Source organism: Furipterus horrens, unplaced genomic scaffold (assembly GCF_987537825.1).
Source record: "Furipterus horrens unplaced genomic scaffold, mFurHor1.1.pri manual_scaffold_5, whole genome shotgun sequence".
Lineage (NCBI taxonomy): Eukaryota > Metazoa > Chordata > Mammalia > Chiroptera > Furipteridae > Furipterus > Furipterus horrens.
The window spans coordinates 50,754,633-50,776,730 of NW_028327175.1; the positions used below are offsets into that span (position 1 = coordinate 50,754,633).

General features: G+C 39.5%; 1 protein-coding gene and 1 pseudogene across 1 annotated transcript in view; one reads left to right on the forward strand and one right to left on the reverse strand.

Moving 5' to 3' along the window:
* CMYA5 (cardiomyopathy associated 5) overlaps window positions 1–20,721 on the forward strand; it is a 95,554-nt gene extending 74,833 nt beyond the window's left edge. Inside the window, exons 10-13 of the mRNA XM_090276419.1 lie at window positions 11,722–11,855; window positions 13,008–13,107; window positions 15,138–15,311; window positions 19,860–20,721. Of these exons, the coding sequence (XP_090132545.1) occupies window positions 11,722–11,855; window positions 13,008–13,107; window positions 15,138–15,311; window positions 19,860–20,106 (655 nt within the window). The 3' untranslated portion in view covers window positions 20,107–20,721. The remainder of the gene's footprint in view (window positions 1–11,721; window positions 11,856–13,007; window positions 13,108–15,137; window positions 15,312–19,859) is intronic.
* LOC150008594 (inositol polyphosphate multikinase-like) lies at window positions 6,105–7,365 on the reverse strand (annotated as a pseudogene).
* Window positions 20,722–22,098: the final 1,377 nt, after the last annotated feature.

The window sequence follows — 22,098 nt, forward strand, 5'->3', positions numbered from 1 at the left end:
TTCTGACCAATGTGAGGTGATATTTCATTGTAGTTTAATTTGCATCTCTCTGATTGCTAGTGATGTTTAGCATCTTTTCATACGTCTTTGGGCCATCTGTATGTCCTCCTGGAGAAGTGTCTGTTCAGGTCCTTTGCCCATTTTTTAATTGGATTGTTTGTCTTTTTGGTGTTGAGTCATATGAGTTCTTTATATATTTTGGAGATCAAACCCTCGTTCAGTGTATCATTGGCAAAAGTGTTCTTCTATACACTTGGTCCCTTTTTCATTTTGATGATGGTTAATTGTTAAATTATCAAATATTTAGAGAAGCTACTTTACAAAGTTCAAATTAATGTGCATTCTGCAAACATAATCAACTCATGAACTCCTAAGCTTTGTAATATAACTCTAAAAATAAATTATTTAATTAATTTTGGATAGATAATGTACATATATGATACAAATTTAAAAGTCCAAAAGGGAATACTGTGAAAATTAAGTCCCCTTTCTACTTATCCTTTACCTTCTCAATGCTCCTCTCCAGGACTCATACTAATCCTTTCAGATAGTTCATGCTCAGACAAGGGTCTATATTTTTTCAACATATGGTAGCATACTATATATATTTCTACCACCTTGCTTTTCCTGTTTAAAAATATTTCTTGGTTAGTATCCCATATCAGTACCTATATAACTGCCTCATTTAAAAAAACAATTCCATTCTATTTTGTTTTAAGAATATAATTGAACTTTATGTACCAATTAAGAGGTGTGTAAGTTGTTTTTACCCTTTTACTATCACAAAAAAATGCTGCAGAAAAAAAACCTTGTGCACGTATCAGCTATCAGGTATGTCTGTAGGATAAATTCCTAGAAGTAGAATGACTGGTTAAAAGATATGTACATTTTGAATTTTGATAGATATTATCAAAACTGTTTCTATGGAGTTTGTAGGTATTTATAGTCCAGCTAGCAGCACATAAGAGCACTTGGTTCTTCTACCCATGCCTACATGGGGTGCGATAAAATGTCTGGTCATTGACAATTTGACAGATAGGAAATAGACTCTTATATTTTAATCATCTATGTCTTTATTAGGTTGAACATTTTTTCATGTTTTGAAGCCATGTATTTCCTATTGATGAACTGTTCAACTTCTTTACACGTTTTTTCCTGTTGAATTTAGTATTATTTTCTTATTGATTTGGAGAAGACCTTTATTTTTTAAAAATCATTAGCCCTCATCTATAATATGACTTGCAAATAGTTTCTCATGCATACTATGTAATGTTTAGCTGAATTTATAAATCTCTTTTTAAAATAGATTTTAGTTTTAAAACTAAAATATTAAAAATATTTTTAAGTTCTAGCCAGGTAGCTCAGTTGGTTAGAGCTTTGTCCCAATCTGTTCAATCCCTGGTCAGGCCACATACAAGAAAACCAAGGATGCATAAATAAGTGGAACAACAAACTGATGTTTTTCTCTCTCTCTCTCTCTTTCCCCTTCCTCTCTCTTTTTGTAATATCCAATTATTCCATTTTAAAAAACTGAATTTTTATAATCTGGAATTTGTTTCAGCAGAAAGTGTGAAGTAGGGAATCCAACTTTTTTTTTTTTTAGTATGGTTAACCAGCTGTCCCAGAAAAAAAAAAAGCCATCATTTTCTTCTCTAACGTAAAACACTTCCCTTATTATATGCCTACATTTAGTCTCTATTCCTGACCTTTATAACCTGTTTCATCAATCTATCTATTTATGCCCCAGTACTACACAGTTTTTACTTTTATACTTTATAATTTAGAATTCCTAGTAGGTTAGTTTGCCCTTCCATGACTTTCCTTTCCTATTTGCTAGTTGATTTTTTAGTATAATTTTTAGCATCATATTGTGATTCTATTTGGCACCCCCTTGCCCCTGGAAATTTGGTATTTTTATTTTTTAAATTATATTTTATTGTTTATGCTATTACAGCTGTCTTGATTTTCCCCCTTTGACCCCTTCCACCCAGCACTCCCCACTCCCTCAGGCAATCCCCCCACCATTATTCATGTCCATGAGTCATGCATATAAGTTCTTTGGCTACTCCATTTCCTATTCTGGACTTTATATCCCCATGGCTATTTCGTGACTACCTATTTGAACTTCTTAATCTCCTCAACTCTTTACCCATTCCCACACCCCCTCCCATTTGGAAAACATCAAAACACTCTCCATATCCATGATTCTGTCTGTGTTCATGTTTGCTTAGTTTGCTTTTTAGATTCATTGTTGATAGTTTGTGTTTATTGCCATTTTGTTGTTTTTAGTTTTGATCTATCCCTGGCTGGTTTGGCTCAGTGGATTGAGCGTCGGCCTGCGAGCTAAGTGTCGCTGGTTCGATCTTCCAGTCAGGGCACATCAGAGAAGGAAAATTCTGACTCCAAAAAACCTCCGCTGCCTTGCGGCATACCTCTTCAGGGGAAAGGCTAAGGGAGTAAACCCCGACAGAAAATCCGGAGCCGGAGTCCCTAAGGCGGTTTGATGTTGTAGTCAACACCGGCAACTCCTGCGGCGCACCTGAAGCCAAACTGTATTGACTCCGTCTTTCCCTTGGACCCTTCAGCTGCGAAGAGAGGGGGTGTCTGCTGCATGGGCAACAGCAGACCCTCCATATCACCCTGCCCAGGCTCTGTAGCTTCAGCTTCACTGGAGAGGACACTCCAGCGTCATCGCAAGATGTCGATTCAACACGGGAGGAGACAGATACCATGTCACTCCCGAGTCGGACTGCACAGCCATTCTCGGCAGTGCAGATAGACTCTTAAGAAGCTACACCATCGTCTCTCGAGACGGACGGCTGCCGACAAGTTTTGATCTTCTTTTTCTTAAATAAGTCCCTTTAACATCTTATATAATAATGGTTTGGTGATTATGAACTCCTTAAATTTTTTCTTGTCTGGGAAGCTCTTTATCTGCCCTTCGATTGTAAATGATAACTTTGCTGAGTAGAACATTCTTGACTGTAGGCCCCTGCTTTTCATGACTTTGAGTATTTCCTGCCAATCCCTTCTAGCCTGCAAAGTTCCTTTTGAGAAATCAGCTGACAGTTTTATGGAAACTCCCCTGTAGGTAACTAACTTTTCTCTTGCTTCTTTTAAGAGTCTCTCTTTATCTTTAACCTTTGGCATTTTAATTATGATGTGTCTTGGAGTGGGCCCCTTTGCATCCATGTTGTTTGGGACTCTCTGTGCTTCCTGGACTTATATGTCTATTTCTTTGACCAAATTAGGGAAATTTCCTTTCATTATATTATCAGACAGATTTCCAATTTCTTGCTCTTTCTCTTCTCCTTCTAGTACCACTATGATACAAATGTTGGACCTCTTGAAGTTGTCCCAGAGGCTGCTTATACTCTCCTCTTTTTTTGGATTCTTTTTTCTTCTTGTTCTAATAGTTGTGTTTTGCTTCCTTCTGTTCCATACCATTGATTTGATTCTTGGTTTCATTCACTCTACTGTTGTTTCCCTCTAAATTGCTCTTTATTTCAATTAGTGTATCCTTCATTTCTGACTGGATCTTTTTTATGCTGCTGAGGTCCTCACTAAGTTCCTTGAGCACCTTTTAACCAGTGCTTTGAACTCTGCATCTGATAGATTGCTTATCTCCATTTTGTTTAGCTCTTTTTCTGGAGTTTTGACCTGTTTTTTCATTTGGGCCATGTTTCTTTATCTCCTCATTTTGGCAGCCTCCCTGTGTTTGTTTCTGTGTACTAGGTAGAGTTGCTATGACTCCCTGTCTTGGTTTCTTGGCCTAATATCCAGTGGCACAGCCTCCCCTATGACCCAAGGTGCACCCTTTGTGTGTTCTGAGACACCCTCCCTCTTTTAGTTGAGCCTTGGTTGCTGTTGGCAGATCGATAAGAGGGACTTATCAGTTCTGCATTTCTGCCCACCCTACCAGTCTGGATGGATCGGTTCCTTTAATTCTGTAGTTGTCAGACTTCCATTCAACTTGATTTTTGATGATTCTGTGTGATGGTTGTTTTATATTTTAGTTGTAATTCTGATGTTATTGTGCAAAGAGGTGAGCTATGCCTGCCCGTGCTGCCACATTGACCAGAGGTCTCCCCAAAATTTGGTATTTTTAAAGATCATGTTAAGTTGATAGATTAATTTAGGAAGAATTGAAATTTTGGTAATGTTGCATTTTACTATCCAAGAGTTGATATGCCTTCCCTTTATTCAAGTTTTTGTTTTCTCTTAGTACCATCTTTAAAATTGCTTTTCATATAAATGTTATGCATTTTTGTTATATTTGCCACTACTCCTTTTTTAAATTATAGTATATTTGACATGCAATATTATGTTTTGTATAATATAATACTACAACGGTATATTTATAGTTTCAGGCATACAACATAGTGATTCAACATTTATATACCTTCCTAAGTGATCACCATCATAAGCCTAGTAACCATCTGTCACTGTCTGAAGTTATTATGATATTATTGACTATATTCCCTATGTTGTACATTACATCCATATGACTTATTTATTTTGTAACTGGAAATTTTTACCTCCTAATCCCCTTCACCATTTTCATTCATCCCCCCTACCCGCTCTGACAACCAGTAGTTTGTTCCTCTGTTTTTATGAGTATGTTTCTGTTTTGTTGTTTTGTTTTAGATTCCACAAGTAAGTGAAACCATATGGTATTTGTATTTCTCTCTCTGACTTATTTCACTTAGCATAATAGCCTCTATGTCCATCCATGTTTTTACAAATGACAAGATTTCATTCTTTTTCATGGCTGAGTAATATTTCTTTGTGTATGTGTGTGTGTGTGTGTGTGTGTGTGTGCGCACGCATGCGCGCACGCACATCACATCTTCTTTATCCATTCATCTATTGATGGACACCTAAGTCGATTCCATATGTTGGTTGTTGTAAATAATGCTGCAGTGAATATAGGGGTCCATATATCTTTTGCATTACTTTTTTGTTTTCTTTGGATAAATACCCAGAAGTGGAATTTCTGGGTCCACAGTAGTTCTATTTTCAATTTTTTGAGAAACTTCCTTACAATTTTCCATAGTGGCTGTACCAGTTTATAATTCTACCCACAGTGCACAAGAGTTCCTTTTCTCCATATCCTTGCCAACACTTGCTATTGTTGACTTTTTGATGATAACTATTCTGACAAGTGTGAAGTGCTTGCTCATTGTGGATTTGATTCATATTTCTCTGATCATGAGTGGTGTTGAGCATCTTTTCATGTGTCTGTTAGTCTTCTGTATGTCTTCTTTGGAGAAATGTCTATTCAGGTTTTCTGCCCATTTTTTAAGCAGATAGTTTACTTTTCTTGATGTTCAGTTGTATGAGTTCTTTACGTATTTTGGATTTTAGCCCATTATCAGTTATATCATTTGCACATATCTTCTTCCACTCAGTAGGTTGTCTTTTCATTCTGTTCATGTTTTTCTTCATTGTGCAAAAGTGTTTTAGTTTAATGTAGTCCACTTCTCTTATTTTTGCTTCTTTTGCCCTTGTCTGAGGAGATATATAAAAAACAAATATTGCTAAGGCTGATGTCATAGAATTTGCTGCCTTTGTTTTCTTCTAGGAGTTTTATAATTTCAGGTCTCATTTTTAAGTCTATATAATCCATTGTCAGTTTATTTTTGTATATGGTATAAGAAAATAGTCCAGTTTTCTTTCTTTTTTTTTTTTTGACATGTGTTTGTCCAGTTCTCCGCACCATTTATTAAAGACACTGTCTTTTCTCCATTGTATATTCTTACCTCCTTTGTTGTAGACTAATTCACCATATAAGTGTGAATTCTGTTCAACTGATCTACACGGCTGTTCTTGTGCTCATATCATGCTGTTTTGTTTTGTTTTACCACCCCATTCCCTGCTTAGCAGTCCAAAGTTTCTTTATTCTTCATAGTTTTCTATTGGACAAATAATTAGTTTTTCTGAGTAAGATTATACAAAAGTTAATTCTTTTAGCAAACGTATAAAGACAAATAAAATGTAGACTCACAATACAGATTTTTTACATAGCATTACAAGTGCAGAGACATTGACTACTGCTCTTCACAATGACTGCCCCACCCCTTAAAAAGACTGCAGCAAAGGATTCAATTGTCTAAAATACTCTGCAGTACAGTAATTAAATGCTTCAGCCCATAAACATATTTCTCATCTATTGTGTTGCTAGGGAAAACATGAGCAAAATCTATCATTTGCACTGCTACTTCCGCAATCTCTTGGCAACCAGTGGGAAGAGAGTAGAAAACTTTTTCCAATTGGGAAAGTACATTTCTGTTTAAATGTTCCTGTGACAAGCTTTACCCCCATTGTCTTGCTCTATATTTTCACCTTTTTTTTTTTAATATTTTTTTTTTTATTTCATATTTTCACCTTTCAGTGAAGTCTGACTCTGATGCTTTTGTTAATGTTTTCCTGTGACGAGCATACATCTTGGACAAGCTTTTGCCTACTGAAGCCTCTACTTTTTCATTTTCTATGGAACTTAACACTTGAAGGTTATTATTGTACTCCAGTACATCTGTGTCTGAGAGTTGTCCTTTGGACAAAAACTTTTCTGCCAAAGTTCTGTCATTTGATTTTGTAGTAGCTGGCTGAGATGAACCTTCATAAGCAAACAATAATGAACTTGCATAAAAGTTAAACAGCTTCTGGCTTTCAAACCCCTGCAGAATATTCTCCATCTTCAGGATATTGGCAGCAACAGCATCTTCTCTTAAACAGAATTCGTTTTGAAAAACACTGGAAACTCCATCTTGTAGAGTTTCTTTTGTTAAGCTTCTTCCATTGTGCTGATTTGGGTCTCCGAGTGATCAGAATGAATGTAATAAACCCTCATGCCAAGCACCAGGAGCCAAATCTCTTCCATTAATCTGTACTTGTTGACCTGTTGCTGAATCTCCTCTAATGAGACAAAAGGATCATAGCTTTTTTACTCTATCTTTACATCCATTATACAGGGCTTATTAAACTTATGGGTCTAGTTTTAAGTATAAATCATTTGGTGCAGTGAGAGGTGAGCAGATGTCATAATATTTTGGCAAATGTTTTCATAGTTAAAAAAGAACACCATCAGTACAATCAGCAGCATAAACCACATTTATAGAATTCTAGTTCTCTAGTTCTCATTTGGAGGTGTCTATGGTTTTTTTACAAACTGTACCATCAGCATGTTGTAAGATTCCCGCTGTCCTTCCCCTACATGTACTGGCCACCTGAGGTGAGAGGGGTATGCAGCCTGCCACCCGCCTGTTTTGGGGTGCTCTCAGAGACAGTCTTGCTTATGGGTAGGGTCCAATTTATGGGTTGGGGGCTAGATGCCTCCAACCTGAGGCAGGATGGCAGCTCCATTGCTAAAGTAGAAGTGGCAACTAGGGCAGGAAAATAGGGTGGAGGGAAAGGGCATAGGAGAAGCCAGGTATTGCTTAGGCTTGGCTGTCAGGAGGCCCCAGGGTTCCGCAGGTGGGTGCTAAGGCCCAGGGAGGGGGCCTATGATGCCATGGAGGCTCAGTGCTTCCTTGTCCAACTACTGGCAGAACAGTGCTTCCTGCTCCCACTGCTTTTGCATGGCACTAGCCTGTAATAACCCTCAGATGGAACCAGCAGATGAGAGTGCTGCCAGTGCCCTGTGCCCTCTGCCATACTGTTTGATTACTATAGCTTTGTAGTATAGTTTGAAATCAGAGTGTGATACCTTCAACTTTGTTCTTCTTTCTAAAAATTGCTTGGCTATTTGGGAGCCTTTGTAGTGCCACTATTTAAATAAGGTCTTTCTTTTGCCTTATCTTTATTTAGTTATTTGTAGATGAAGGCTATTTTTAAAAGATTTTATTTATTTAGTTTTAGAGACAGGGGAAGGGAGGGAGAAAGAAAGGGAGAGAAACATTGATGTGAGAGAGAAACATCGTGCCTCTAGCATGCACCCTGATTGCAGACAAAGCCTGCAACCCAGATATGTGCCCTGACCAGGAATCGAACCAATGACCTCCTGCTTTGTGGGAGGATACCTAACCAACTGAGCCACACCAGTTAGGGCTCTATGAAGACTTTTGAACTCTTATGTGTATTAGTTTCACACCTAACAATCTTACTGAATTTTCTTATAAGAGTTTTTCATGGGGGAAAAATTGGAACAACTGTAATAGAACAACAATAAAAAATATATGTTTTTCAAAAAAGTTTTTTAGCTCTTTCTCTTGTTTTATCTTTATTTAGTTATTTGTATATGATGGCTTTTGATTTCTTATATTAGTTTCATACTTAGCCATCTTACTGAATTTTCTGATTATGGAAGAGTTTTTCAGCTAATTTTTTTAAGTTTTCTAAATAAAATCATATCATCTGCAAATAGTAACAATTTTACCTCCTATCTCCCAATTATTTTTAACCTCATGCCTGTCCCTTTGACTTAATGAGAATGCTTTTAGTATTTTTTCATTCAGCATTAGAGCACTAGTTTTTTTACTGTATAAAGTCTAACAAACTTTTAGATCATTCCCTGCAAAAACTAAAAAATGAAAGGGCTCCAGCTAGAGGGGTGTTCATTTTATGGGGCAGATATCAGCCTCCTAGTCACTTCCACTCATTTGTCTTCTGAAAAAAAAAAAACAAAAACAAAAAAACACGACAAAACCAGAAGCAATCGGCCTCATTTACATAGTAGCCCTTCAGACTTCTGAGGAAACAGTGGTCACCTTTAACTTGTTTCTCTCTTCTTTACAGCATTGGAGTTTAATAAGTGTCCTTTGTCCTACCCGTGGAGAGATGAATAGTTTGAGAGCCCTTTGAAGACCTGGTGGGCACAGAGCTCTGTGATTATACTCCACAGCGTGCTTATGCTCCACCAGCAGTCAGCTAATGTGCTGTTGAGTCAGGGTTTCTAGTAGCTTCCTTGCCCTTGCTTCTCTGGAAACTACACATATAAAGCCATCCTTATCCACTGCCCTGTGGCATTTTTAGGGCACCTCTCACACTTACGATGCAAAGTGAGACCATTTGAGTCATATTTCTGGTTGTCTTTTGAATTTTATTATTGGCTCTAGACTTCTAACCGTCAGATCATGAGAAGGCTAAAATCCCTTCTTACCTAAGCACCAACAACTTGCTGTGGTTTCATTAGCTGTCTAATCATTTACGTCAATTTGGATATTCTGTGAATTTGAATTCTGTAAACTGCAAGCTCCTTTTAAGTCATGTGGATTTAGTTGCAATTATGACAAGTTTTTGTTTCTGAAATTAAAAAGAATTATGATCTTATGGGAGGATGCCACTCTTCAGTTTTCAAATTCCAAAGTTTTCTGAAGTTTTCATTTGGATAAAAAGGAAGAACAGCTGATATGAATATTTTTGTGATATTTAAGTGAGCTCAGACAAAATAAATAAATAGGCATGGAAATGAACCATTTGTATCTAAGCTTTTTTGCTTTGTTCTTGGTTCTTGAGCATAAGATGGCAACTTACAAACAATAAAACACTACCACCTATTATATTACTTTCATTTTCACGCCTGGTGCTTTTATTTCACAGATTCAGTGACGTCATTGTACATATTTGTCAAGGCTGCATGACCTGTTCAGGCACTGAAAGAAGGATCTGATCCTGTATTTGGCTTAAATACTTTAGTAAACATAGCATGCTGGTAACTACATATGTGGAATTTCCTCCTTGACAGAATTCATAAAACTTAAGAGGAAACACCCCCAAAACAGCATCCTTGACATTTAACAACTGCATTGTTCAAGATGAAGTCAGTAAGTTCTATCTAGTTTCTAAAGCTGAAATTCCTTTTATACTTATCTTCCCCTCTGGCAGAGACAGGGCCTGTAAACATGTTAATTGATCAATAAATATTTATTTAATGAGTGAATTTAGTCTGAAATTCAGTTCAGACCCCAGTGTGCTTATTTAGACAATAATTTTATTGCTTACTATACTTAATGTATATTTAAAACATCTCTTCAGTCATCGATTCAGATAAAATAAGCAGTACAGTTACCCCAGAATAATAGCCTAAATATTAGTTGGGAATTAAATTCTCCATTGTAGGACATATTTTTCTTTAATTAACTGAAGCATAATCAGTTGTCAGTGGACCTGTGGCTCAATTGCATGAATCCATTCTCAGCACATCTAAAGATAGTACTCTCTCCAGGTACTGGTCATGTGGTAGATTCTAAAATAACTACCAATAACATTTGAGGGGTTTACACTCACCGACATTTTCCAGACACAGGCGCTAAATAGCAAATACATAGATAGACCCAGGCTGCTCCCCTCCTCTCCCCCTTCTGAGGAACATGGGAGTTTTTGTGCTTTTAGACATGGAGGGGTGAGGGTAGGAAGTTTTTATTCTGTAAAGATTTTATGCTTTAAAAACTTCTCAATCAATTTGTTTTCTGCCTGGCTGATACTTTTTCGTTTTCCTGGTTCTCCATGTTGTTCTCTAAGGTAGGTAGTGGGAAGTGAAATAAATCAACAGAAATAAAAATAACCTTGAAAAAAATCTATCTGTGAATGAATAGTGGCCATTCTTGAATTGAACTCTTTTGTGGTATGTTCATAAATAGCAAAACAAACAGAAAGAAATACAAAAACAAACAAAGCAAACAGATGTTGAAAAACTCCATCCTTCTGAGAATTAACATGAAAGCTCATTGTATCGTTTTTGTTGACTGTTATCTAACGCACACCTCCCAGGAACAGGACCTGGCTCTTCAGCATTTGGGTCAGGAATTCTTTCATTATTTAAAAACTAATTTGTAACTCTGTCCAAAGCCTCTCCAAATGGAGGCCGAAAGGAAGAGCACTTGTGTGGGTTACTTGTATAAATGCTCTAGGCCATGATATCAAACAGATTAAAGAGAACTGAAAAAAGGCACAAAACTATTCTAGCTCCTTGACCAACTTCAGAGAACTCCCTCTTCAAATCCAGCAAGCCCATTAGTGGTTAAATGGTTGGGCTGTTACAGTGTACTTGCCAAGGCAGCTGCCAATTAGATACCACTACCATCACTTCCTCTTAATGTAAATGGAGATTTAGGAATAGTAGTTTGGGGGGTGTTTACCTGGCAATTAGAATTCTCTTTCCTTGCCAGGATTAAGCTTATCTTAGATCTTTAGAGATCTCAGTTTCTATAACTTTAGCATGATGGTCATGTACAAAATCATCACTCACCTTAAGTTTTCCATAATTCCAGATCTGTTACTAAAATGATTAGGGTCCTTTTGTATTATAGCTTGTTTTAATATCATCTTAATCCAAAAGTGCCCTCTGAACCAAAAATTGATGAAGAAAATAGTATATCCTTGGAGATTCATTAACTGACACTGTTTTCTGAACTAAAAAAAGAAAGTTTGTCTGGTTTTATTACAAAGAGCATTTTGAAGGCCATCTATTGGACAAAAGTTGACAAAGGTAGAAATGATTTCATAAAGTAATCTTAGTGGACAGTGACTAACTTGTAGAATCTTGCTTGCTAACACCACTGGTCATTAAAATAGAACAAAAATAAGTTATTTGTTGTTAACAAATAACTATAGTATTGAAATATGATGAGTTGTCTATCAGAATACAGATTCTGATTCAGTAGGTCTGGGGTGGGGCCTGGGGTTCTGCATTTCTAGCTCATTTCCAGGTGATGTATGCTTCTGGCGTAAGAAGCATACCTTGCATTATACTTAAAATTATTGTTCTCCCTTCGTATTTAGATCTTTCTCTGGAATTAAAGGACTCCAGCTGAAGGTTAACCTCCAGCCCAATGATAATTACTTTTTCTACCTGAGAGCCATCAATACATTTGGAACAAGCGAACAAAGTGAAGCTGCGCTCATTTCCACCAGAGGTACTTGCTCCTTTGTACACAGCGAAGACATCCTCCAAGGCAACTTCTTAAAGGATCCAACCTGCTGGCAGGGCTAGGTTTTTGGCGTAACCCAAGACTGATTAAGGGTCAAGATGTTTCTTCTTATTTCTCTAGTTAAGAGGGTCTCAACCTCACCTGCCCATTAGCGGTCTGTCAGGGTGCTTAAAAAATACCAATACCCAAGCTCCACTCCTGGAGATCCTGATCTAATTGATTTGAAGATGGACTCTGATGTGGGTGCTTAATATCCCCAGATGATCCCTGTTTGCCTCACAATGTGTTATAATTTGTGGGTGTGCTTTGTGAGGGATGGGAATAATCTTATTTTATTACATTGTGAGCTCTATGAACAAGCTTCCTGTCTTGTTTCTCTGTTTGTTTGTGCCCCCCACATTTTTTGTGTCAATCAATGTTTGTTGAATGGATGAGTAATTCAAGGAGGTGATATAACTGTTCAATGACATTTTGGAGAAGATACCCAGATGATGCCAACAAAAATGTTTGTTCTCAATTATTGTGAAAAATAACTGAGGAATGGAAAGGCAATTATTTTAATATTTTATTCTAAACCCAAAGATGGCACATGATTGAGTGTAGCACATTAAGTGATTTGCTTAACCAGCAAAAACTTGTGGATTGTCTCATTTGGGAGGTTATTAAGGGGCTGCCTGATATTTATAAAGGGAAGATAGGAGGACGGCCTACCCAGAAATGTTTTTTCCCTACAGTCCTGTAGGGTACCTCCTTTAGGTTACACCAGTGCATTTTTAAACTTTAATGTGCACGTGTGTCTCCTGAGGTTCTTGTTAAAATACAGATTCTGATTCAGTAGGTCTGGGGTGGGGCCTGGGATTCTTCATTTCTAACTCATTTCCAGGTGATGTATGCTTCTGGTATAAGAAGCACACCTTGCATAGCACAGCAAGTTCTAGTTCAGGAGGCACATCAGTAGAGGTAGCCAACCACTGGTATTCACTGATGCCTTATGAAATTTACACTGTAAATCTAAGAACACTAGGGTGTTTTGATGTCAGGAGAAAGGGAAATAAAGGCCTGAAATATGGGACTTGGCCTAGGGGCAGCCCTTGACACGGTGCCAATGTTATAATGATATTTTCTTAACTGCAATAGGAACCAGATTTCGCTTGCTGAGAGAAACAGCTCATCCTACTCTGCAGATTTCCTCAGATGGGACAGTGATCAGTTTCTCTGAGAGAAGACGACTGACAGAGTGAGTACAAGAAAGTCTGCAATAGAATATTCTGAGGGTGTGTCACTTCCCTGTGGCCTCACTGTGCATGTTTTTGATTTAATGAACATACCTGGATGTGTGGCATTGAATATAAATGTGTGCTCACCTATACAGTTTCGTTATGGTCCGTTACTACGGAGGGGAAAGTGACAGAGGTAGTGTCAATATTTTTATTGGAAATATAAGGCATTTTGGTCATTTTCTAGCTTTGGCAACAGGAACACTTTCAGACTTCTCAGACTTCCTTGCCCAGCCCCTACCACCTTGTGGCACCCACAAAAGAAGCACGAAAGTAGTCAAACGCTGAGCACACAGTGGGGACCCTGCTCTGCAATTTGCCTGGAATCTCCCATGGTTATTTTTAAGGGTCACAATGGTCAAATGGAAGAACATACGTGAAAGGCTTTTGGAAACCCTCACCCATGTGAAACACAGGCTGCTGTCGGCGCTGGTGTGGGCTGCCAGCAAGCTCTCACAGTAAAGCGCTGAGCTGGCCTACAGTGACTTGCACTGCTTTCCTGTCAGGTTGCCGTTCCTCCGCCTTTGGCCTGGCTCAGGTGTTACCTGCTCCTGGAAATGGCCAAGCCTTCTCTGGGCCCTGGAACCCTTTGATTTGATCTATGAAAGGGTCTGAACATGTGTGGAGTTGTTTGTCAGCCACTTGATTATGAATAATCCTCAAGCAGCAGCCCTGTATTCTGCATCTTTGAAGCCCCAAAATCTGACATGGGAACCAGAACACTGTAGATGCTAAAGATACACAAATGAGAAAATTCAAAAAAAAAAAATTTTTTTTTAAGGAATAAATGGAAGAGATGGGGCTTTTCAGTCTTTTATTTTTTTAATTTCTAAAAAAATCAAAAAGAAAAGAAATAGGCTGGTTGGTAACAGTTCATGCATAATAACTGAAGGTAACTGTAATGTACTTTATAGAGTTTTATTTATTTGTTAACCTGAAAACAACCTCACCGATGTCAGGCAAGCGGGGTTTACTCCTGAGAGCAAGGGAGCTTCAGCAGCCACCTCTCCGAAATGTGGCCAGGTAAAGATGTGAGGAAGCGAAACACATTCCTTTGCTTTAAAAATCATTTTCTCATCTATTTAAGGGGAGAGGGAGAGGTGCTGACTGAATATTAACACTGCTTAAATTAAAATGCTTCCTTGCTGTCTCAGCCATTTTAGAGCAATTTTGTGCAGTTCATGCAAACAAGGTTACCCATCAACAGTAGAAAGTGTTTTGGTTCATCTCCCCGTGCCCCTTATACAAATAGCTCAGGTGAAACAAAAAGAGACCTTTCAACAGTCTTTCAGCTGCACCTACTACAAATCCAAAGAGGCCAGAGTCCCAAAACCGTTGACCACCAGCCTTTAAAGAGCATGTTCATCACACCTGGTTAATTTCCACACTTGGCCCTGCTCTGGCCTCACCAGTCCACCTTGCTGTCCAAGAACAACACCTCATTGGCCTCTCTCTGTGCCCAGTTAAGTCAGCAGGCACTGGAACACAGTGTTAAAAAAGGTTTTGGAAAGTCTTTTTTGCAAGTTTTGTAAGAAAACTTTGCAAGCCATGTTTTCTTGGAACTCCCCACCTGCTTTCCTTTATTTTCTCAGTCTCTTTAAAAGCAGAGACTGTGAGGGGGAAATGGGACAGCTGTAATAGAACAATAATAAAAAAAATGAAAACAATAAAAAATAAAAGCAGAGATTGTGCCATTTCTTCTGTGTCCTGCACTATTCTAGTTATTCTCTGGTTCCCAGATTCTTCAAGAGAGGTATTGTGCAGTGTATGCATGTTGTATGTGGCAGTGGAAATATGTCAAATGCATTTAGAGAGTTTAGGGAATTCTGTGGTGATCAGGTCAAGGTTGGGGACACAATGAACAACGGATGTCTTTAGTGAAATTGCAGCAGTTCCCAAGGATAGAGTCCTGCTTACATTGTGTGTGAGTTTGTGAATGTTGGTGTCTATGTGATAAAGCCTGGCAAATTCTGATCAACGTTGCCTACAGAATCCCATCAGTGCTGGGTGAGGAGCTGCCTGCCTGTGGACAGCATTACTGGGAAACCACAGTCACAGACTGCCCAGCTTATCGACTTGGCATCTGCTCCAGCTCAGCCGTACAGGCCGGTGCACTGGGACAAGGGGAGACATCATGGTACATGCACTGCTCTGAGCCGCAGAGGTAAGCTGGAGCCTTCTCCTCCCCTCTTCATCAAAGCGTCTTCAGTTGATGTCTGAGCAGGGAACTCTGAGGGCCTAATATATGGCATTCTACTTCCCTGCCCAAGTTCTGAGCCTACTACGAAAGCAAGACAGACAAGTATATGGAGACTAAACTATTATTCTTATTACCGAGGAAGCTAATTTTAGAGAATGTGGCTCATATCTAAAAGCAAGAGGGTTTTGTTTTTGTTTTTTAAATATTTATTTATTTTTAGAGAGAGGAAGGGAGGGAGAAAAAGGAAGAGAAACATCAATGTGTGGTTGCCTCTCTTACACCCCCAACTGGGACCTGGCCCACAACCCAGGCATGTGCCCTGACTAGGAATTGAACCTGTGAAACTTTGGTTCACAGGTCAGCTTTCAATCCACTGAGCCACACAGCCAGGGCTGGTTTTTTATTTATTTTTATATTAAACCTTATTAATAGGTAGCCAGACCCACCCAAAGCCTTGGCCAGGCCAGCTTCCCTGCCTTGCAAGGCAGACTTGGTCCCTGGAGAAGCAGAGAAGGATGTATGTCTTCCCAGGAAACCCATAATCAAGAGATAGGTAATAGGAAGGGACTATTGGGCCATGCATGGCCAGTTTTTCCTTCTAAACTTACCCAAGAGTGGGGAAATTCCACAGAGTAATGCTAAGAGGGCTTCCACCCTGGTGAGAAGGAGTCAACAGGAGTGAGGAAGTGGATCCCCATTACCCTTCCACACTGGTCTGTATTTGGGGTTGGCAAACTATAGTTTACAGGTTAGATATGACCCATTGCCTATTTATGAAAATAAACTTCTATTGGAACACAGTCATGCTCATTTGTTTATATATTATCCATGGCTGCTTCTGTGCTACAATGGCAGAGTTGACTAGTTTTAACAGAGGCTGAATGGCCTAAGATATTTACTGTATGGCCCATTACTGGAAAAGTTTGCTAACCTTTGGTCTGTATTATTAGTATTGTTTAGGTGGTTGAAGTGAAAAAGCCATTAACTTGTGTTTGTCTCAGAGAATTAAGAGCAACCATGTTATGATCTGAATATGCTCACAGAATTGTCTAATAAAGGAGCAATGGACTGAGACCCAGAAACCTGATTTTAGTCCCGGTTCTGTCCTCCCATTGGCTACTTAGCAGACGTTGGTTAACCCTTTGAGCACAGGCCTCATCAATCTTATCAGGGGACAGTGATGCCTTGTCTGCTACCTTTTGGGGTTCTGAGGATCACATGAAATCAGGTGTAGGGAAGAACTTTGAAATTATAAAGTATCACACAGTGTGGGATATTATTCAAATGTAATGCTTTAAAAAGAAAGCCATCAGTACTGGCAAGTTCCCAGAGAAAAGCCCGCAGATTGGGATTTTGTGATCTCTGGCTTCTCATTTCTTCCTGCGTCCTACTTTACAGTTTGATTCTCTGACATGGTTCATAAGGACACCATCTCCAAGAGCTATTTAAAGTCACATGTCAAGTCAGAGAAATTATGTATAATTGATACATAGCACCATGCAATGTTTAAGGACTGAGCACCTGCCCAGAGTTAAAAATCACACAAACCTGGAGTTTATAATCAGATTTAGAGCTGAAACTAATATTTTTATTAAAAAGGTCTTTAGACACTTGAACCTTTAAAACACAAACCAAAAACTAGCCTCTGAAAACAAATTTGTAGACTCTAGAAAACAGAATTTTATGTTTTGTTCAACTGTTTCAACAACTTCGGTGTTCAGCTCTTTCAGGCCCAGGGTAGGTTCAGTAAATTCTGGGAGGAAGAGTATGCCCAGCTGCATGATCACAGCCCAGAGAGGTCAGTCTCAAGTGCCTTCATGTCTCCCCTGGAGCATTCCTGACCTTTAGGGTGCTGAGAAAACTTCTATAGCAGACCCTGCTATGTTTTTCACTTTTTCTGGCTTCCTGATTTTAAACCAAACAGAGTTACTCTTGGTTCTACTTGCATAGAATCCAAGCTTTAAGATGTCACACCAGAAAGGAGAAATGAAGAGAGTCCAAGGAAAAAGAATCTGTCTACTCCTAATCTTACTACCCTAGTTCAAGGCCTCCACACCTCCTTTACCAGTTGCAACCACACCCACTATGCCTGTCCCCTTCTTCTAGTCCCCACCCATGCCACGCTATACTATGTCACAACTGGCATCTGTTTCTAAAACATCATTTTCATCATGCCCCATCCTTTTCTGTTCAAAAATCTATAAACAGCTACAGTGGTATCAGAACTTAGGTGAGATCACAGTGAAGAGGGAAAGTCAGAAAGGATGTGACCAGGCTGAGTAATGATGAACAACGAGGGATGAAAGGGGCCTGGGCTCAGTCTGGGCCAGCAGTGAGATTCAAGGGGGACCTCCGCTCGTGGTGGGGGCCCTAGCATTAGCAGTTCTGGGGTCACACAGTGTCTAGAGTCAGGCTTCTGGATGATCCCTGTTTGACTAGGGACCAGCAATCCCAAGGAGAAATAGGCAGCAGCTGGATGAGTCAGGCCCCAGGCAGACAGGCTTGGTTTTGGGCCAGAGTTCAGGTTGGAGAAGAAACTGATGTACTCAGGAGGAAATGGAGGCATAAGCAGGGCAGGGCATATTCCAGGCCCTGTGGAACTGGTGGAGCCAGATCTTCAAGGAATGTCTTTACCTCCTTGGCCTCCATGATGGGGAAGGACTGGCTGGGACTGGGGCTGGGGCTGGGGGAACCAGGGGCCTTCTATGAAAGGGTAGGATATGGCTCATTTGGGCATTCAGAACTCTCTAGACCAATGCTATGCAATAGAACATTCTGAAAAAATAGAAAAATGGTGTCACATGTGGCTACTCAACACTTGAAACATGATTAGTAGGACTGAGCAACAGAACTTTGAATTTTATTTAATTTTATTTATGCCTCCATCTTGGCCAGAAGTCTGAATTTTATTTCATTTTAATTAATTTTAAGTGGCCACATGTGGCTAGTTACTGGCTCCTGACTTACCTATCCATGAAGTATCCTTAAGGTCATTCACATAGCCCCTCCAAATCTGTCAGGAAGATGGTCATGTTTTCTATGATACACGGGCGTATTCTGCCCCTCATCATTGCTTTTGCTGCCCCCACTGCTTGGATCTGCTCTTCCCTCTCTCCCACCTGTGCAGCCTGACCATTTTTTATGGCTGAGTATGAGTCCCTCTGCTCCCCAGGCCTTCTATAAGAGCCCCAGTCTACACAGCTGGTCCCCATCATGCCACATGCAATCTTTGTCTGCTCTACAGGTTCCTTTACCATCATTTAAGTCTTGCTTGTCTTCCCATTCCCATTACCTTTGCACTTGCATATGAGCTTCATTCTGCAATGAAGTTGCCAACTGGCCATTTCCTAAACATACCAGCACTCAAGCTTCTGGGCCTTTAGGAGACATCACATCTTAGCCTTTTCTTCTGTACCAGAGTCACTGACCCAAATTCTAGGGGCCCATTTCCTCAGACCTACCACATCCACAGAACTTTCCCTCATCTCTCTTTTCCCTCTCCACCTCTCATTTCTTCCCTTCCCCTGCTTTCAGGGCCCCACCTTTCATTTCTAGCACTGGCAGGCAAAACCTCCAAATTTATGTTACTTTTTTGCACAGAGCAATTTAGCTGCTTCTGTTCAGCAATTTCCCCTTCCCAACTTGGCTTTGAAGCTTTTCTCTCACAATTAAAATAGGTCCATTAGATGTGTTTAATAAACACTTTACCAATCTGCACCCTGAGCTGCAGTCCCAGCTCTAGCCAATGTTCAAATCATCATCAATTTTTCCTTCCTGTTCCATAGAGTATGGGTTCCTGGTGGTCAAAAGTAGTATGCTTGCTCCCTCGTATCCCCAAGAGGACCTAGAACAGCACTGGACACACAGATATGCCCATGTGAATACTTGTCAAATTAAATTTATTTCAAGTGACGAGATAAATCAAAGGCAGCTCCATTAGCTAGCTGCAAGGCTGCAAAAACATGGCTAAGATTAAAAAGAGTGTTGGTTTGGAATAAGTGGAGCTTATGCAAAGACTAAACCTGGGCAAAAATAATCAAATATGTCTTAAACTTCATAAAGGCCCTCACGCAAATTATTATACATCTTTAAACTGTAAACTTAATACATTTTATGAAAGGCGAGCCAGCCATACTTTTAAAAATACATGGCAACCTCAAAGGAGTTTTATTCAAAAGAATGACACACCATGAATGTGGTAGTTAAAACATGTGGGCTGCTGGGAGAGAATTAGAATGTTGAGAAAAAATCACAAGGGAGGCATATGTTGGTTATTCTGGGACTACTTCCTAATGTAGAAGGAGCAAAATTATTAAAATGCTTATCTGTTGGGGTGAGCTATGCATTATAGCATCTGGGAGGGATCTGGTTAAAGTACTTGGGAAAACGTCATTGCAACTGATTGTGAATTGAAGTTAATAACTGAAAAATTCATTTTCTCCAAGTGATTTTCATTATCATGGTCCTTCAAGATTTCCGAAGTTTTTAATTTTCCATTCTGTTTCATTTCAGATACACGTTTTTCTACAGTGGCATTGTGAGCAATGTTCACGTGACTGAGCATCCCGCCAGGGTGGGCATTCTGCTGGACTACACCAACCAGAGGCTTCTGTTCATAAATGCGGAAAGTGGACAGTTGCTCTTCATCATTAGGCACAGGTTTAATGAGGGTGTTCACCCTGCTTTTGCCCTGGAGAAACCTGGAAAATGTTCCTTGCACCTGGGGATAGAGCCCCCAGATTCTGCAAGGCACAAGTGATCATGGGCTTCCAGAGTTTGAAAGAGCGATAATTTGAACTTTGGGGTCTGTTCTTTCCCTTGGATGCTATACATCATTCAAAATGCCTCCCACACACTCTCACTAATAATAGCTACATGCGCAGTGATCAGCACGTGAGCAAAACCAAGAAACCTTGTTTTTCTAGGGCCGCGTGTGAATAAAGAGGATGGAAAAAACAAGCTCCACCTGTGGTTTATACATGTTTGAGTTTTTCCCTAAAGTAAAAGGATCTGTACCTGACTTGGGAACCAAAATAGAGGAATGAACTTCCACCTGTTTTATTGATAAAAGAAATCCTCAGAAGGACAGATCTGAGTGAAGATGGAAGATTGTGCTTGTAATAAATACCTCTCCTCTGACAAGAAACACGGACTTTTTCCACAAGAAAAATGTCACCTCACTTCACTAAGGGATGATGAGTCCTAATCACTAGAGAAAGTGTGTTAACCCTTCTAAGTTGATAATGAACTCTTTTGTAATAATATATGCTGTAGAACACAGGTCTCTTTTTCCCTGAAATTTTAAATGTATCAAAGTGCTGGATATTAGAAATTTCCATTTTGTTAAATAAATGGTTAGAGTCTATACAACAAAGCACATCATCTGACCTTATTATCTGTAACTTACCAGCTGGCCTTTCTGGACCGGGACACACAGCAGGGTAAATACCCATGACACTTCAGTGGGTTGGCTACTACTAATTTTCATGTGAGAATTTTACACATGTCGGTTTTAAAATGTAAACACTTTCAGCTCAGAGTTAGAGTCAACTACCAGAAACTGGGGATCTGCTTTTACTAAGGGAAAGTACTAGGTCATTTTTAGATATTATATTGAAATCTGTCAAAATATTCCTAAAACTATGTGTGCAAAGTTGTTAAATCTTGAATGCCTGTTGAGATGATTGCTCTTACTTTCTATAATATTTGGATCATATTTATAGATATTTCTTAACATTATCAATTCAGTTATTTGTTTTCTTGAATTAAGAAATAATATCTTATTTTAGGAATATATTTTAAAGTCCATTGTTTAATAGCTAGAAAATCCAAACTGGATCTGTAACTTCATTAATGGAGCCCCTTCAAAGCCTGCTTTGAAGTTAAAACTGCTGCTGGCAACATGAAGACTTAGTGAAACAGGAGGAATAACTTGCTACTTTGTCAAAAACGCGACCTTCACTTTTTTCAAGCCTTAAAAGTGTTATCAGCAACCTATTGTGATTTTTACTTTTGGGGGTAGGATTGTGGTGAAATTAAAAGCAATAACTGCAGCAATGACATGAATTTTAGGATTTGTCTCGGGTTAGGTTCCTCCAAAAGTAGAACTTAAAGATTTAGTGCTGGTCTTTACCTAGGAGGTGATTCCAGGAAGCACACAGGAGGCGGTGGGGAAAGTGACAGAGAAGGGGGAAGAGCCAGTGAAGGACAAGTTTTATGAGTGGTTATTATCACTGTGAGCACCTGGGGCTTGTGTTGGGGGTACCCTTGGAAATCAGAGGCTGGCATTTACGTACCCCGGTCCAACACCTATTACTGTAGTTGAGCACTGCCCTGGGGGGCATTAAATTCCCATCTCCCGCCTTTCCAGGTTGCATTCCTTGAAAGCTTCCAGGGCCCCAGGAAAGCTGACAAAGGAAATGAGAAATATAGGTGCCTGACACAGGAATTGGAATCTCGACTTGGCCCTTGCTAGGTCATGACTTTGGGCAACTCAGATCCTTTACAGCTTTTTCTCAGGATAACTGTAAACATCAGATTAAACTAGCCTGTGAAATGGCGCAGCATTTTGTAGTTTATGAAACTTCCTGATGAGGGACTCCAGAGAGCCTCTGAGACTAGCTCTCCACCACCTTCCCAGTGAGTGGCCCTCCTGCCTCTGACTCCATGGCAAGTGGGTGGTGGAAGGCAGGACTCTGGGATCAGGAGATCCATGTTTTAGCAGCCTTTGTCTGTTGACTGATAGGACATT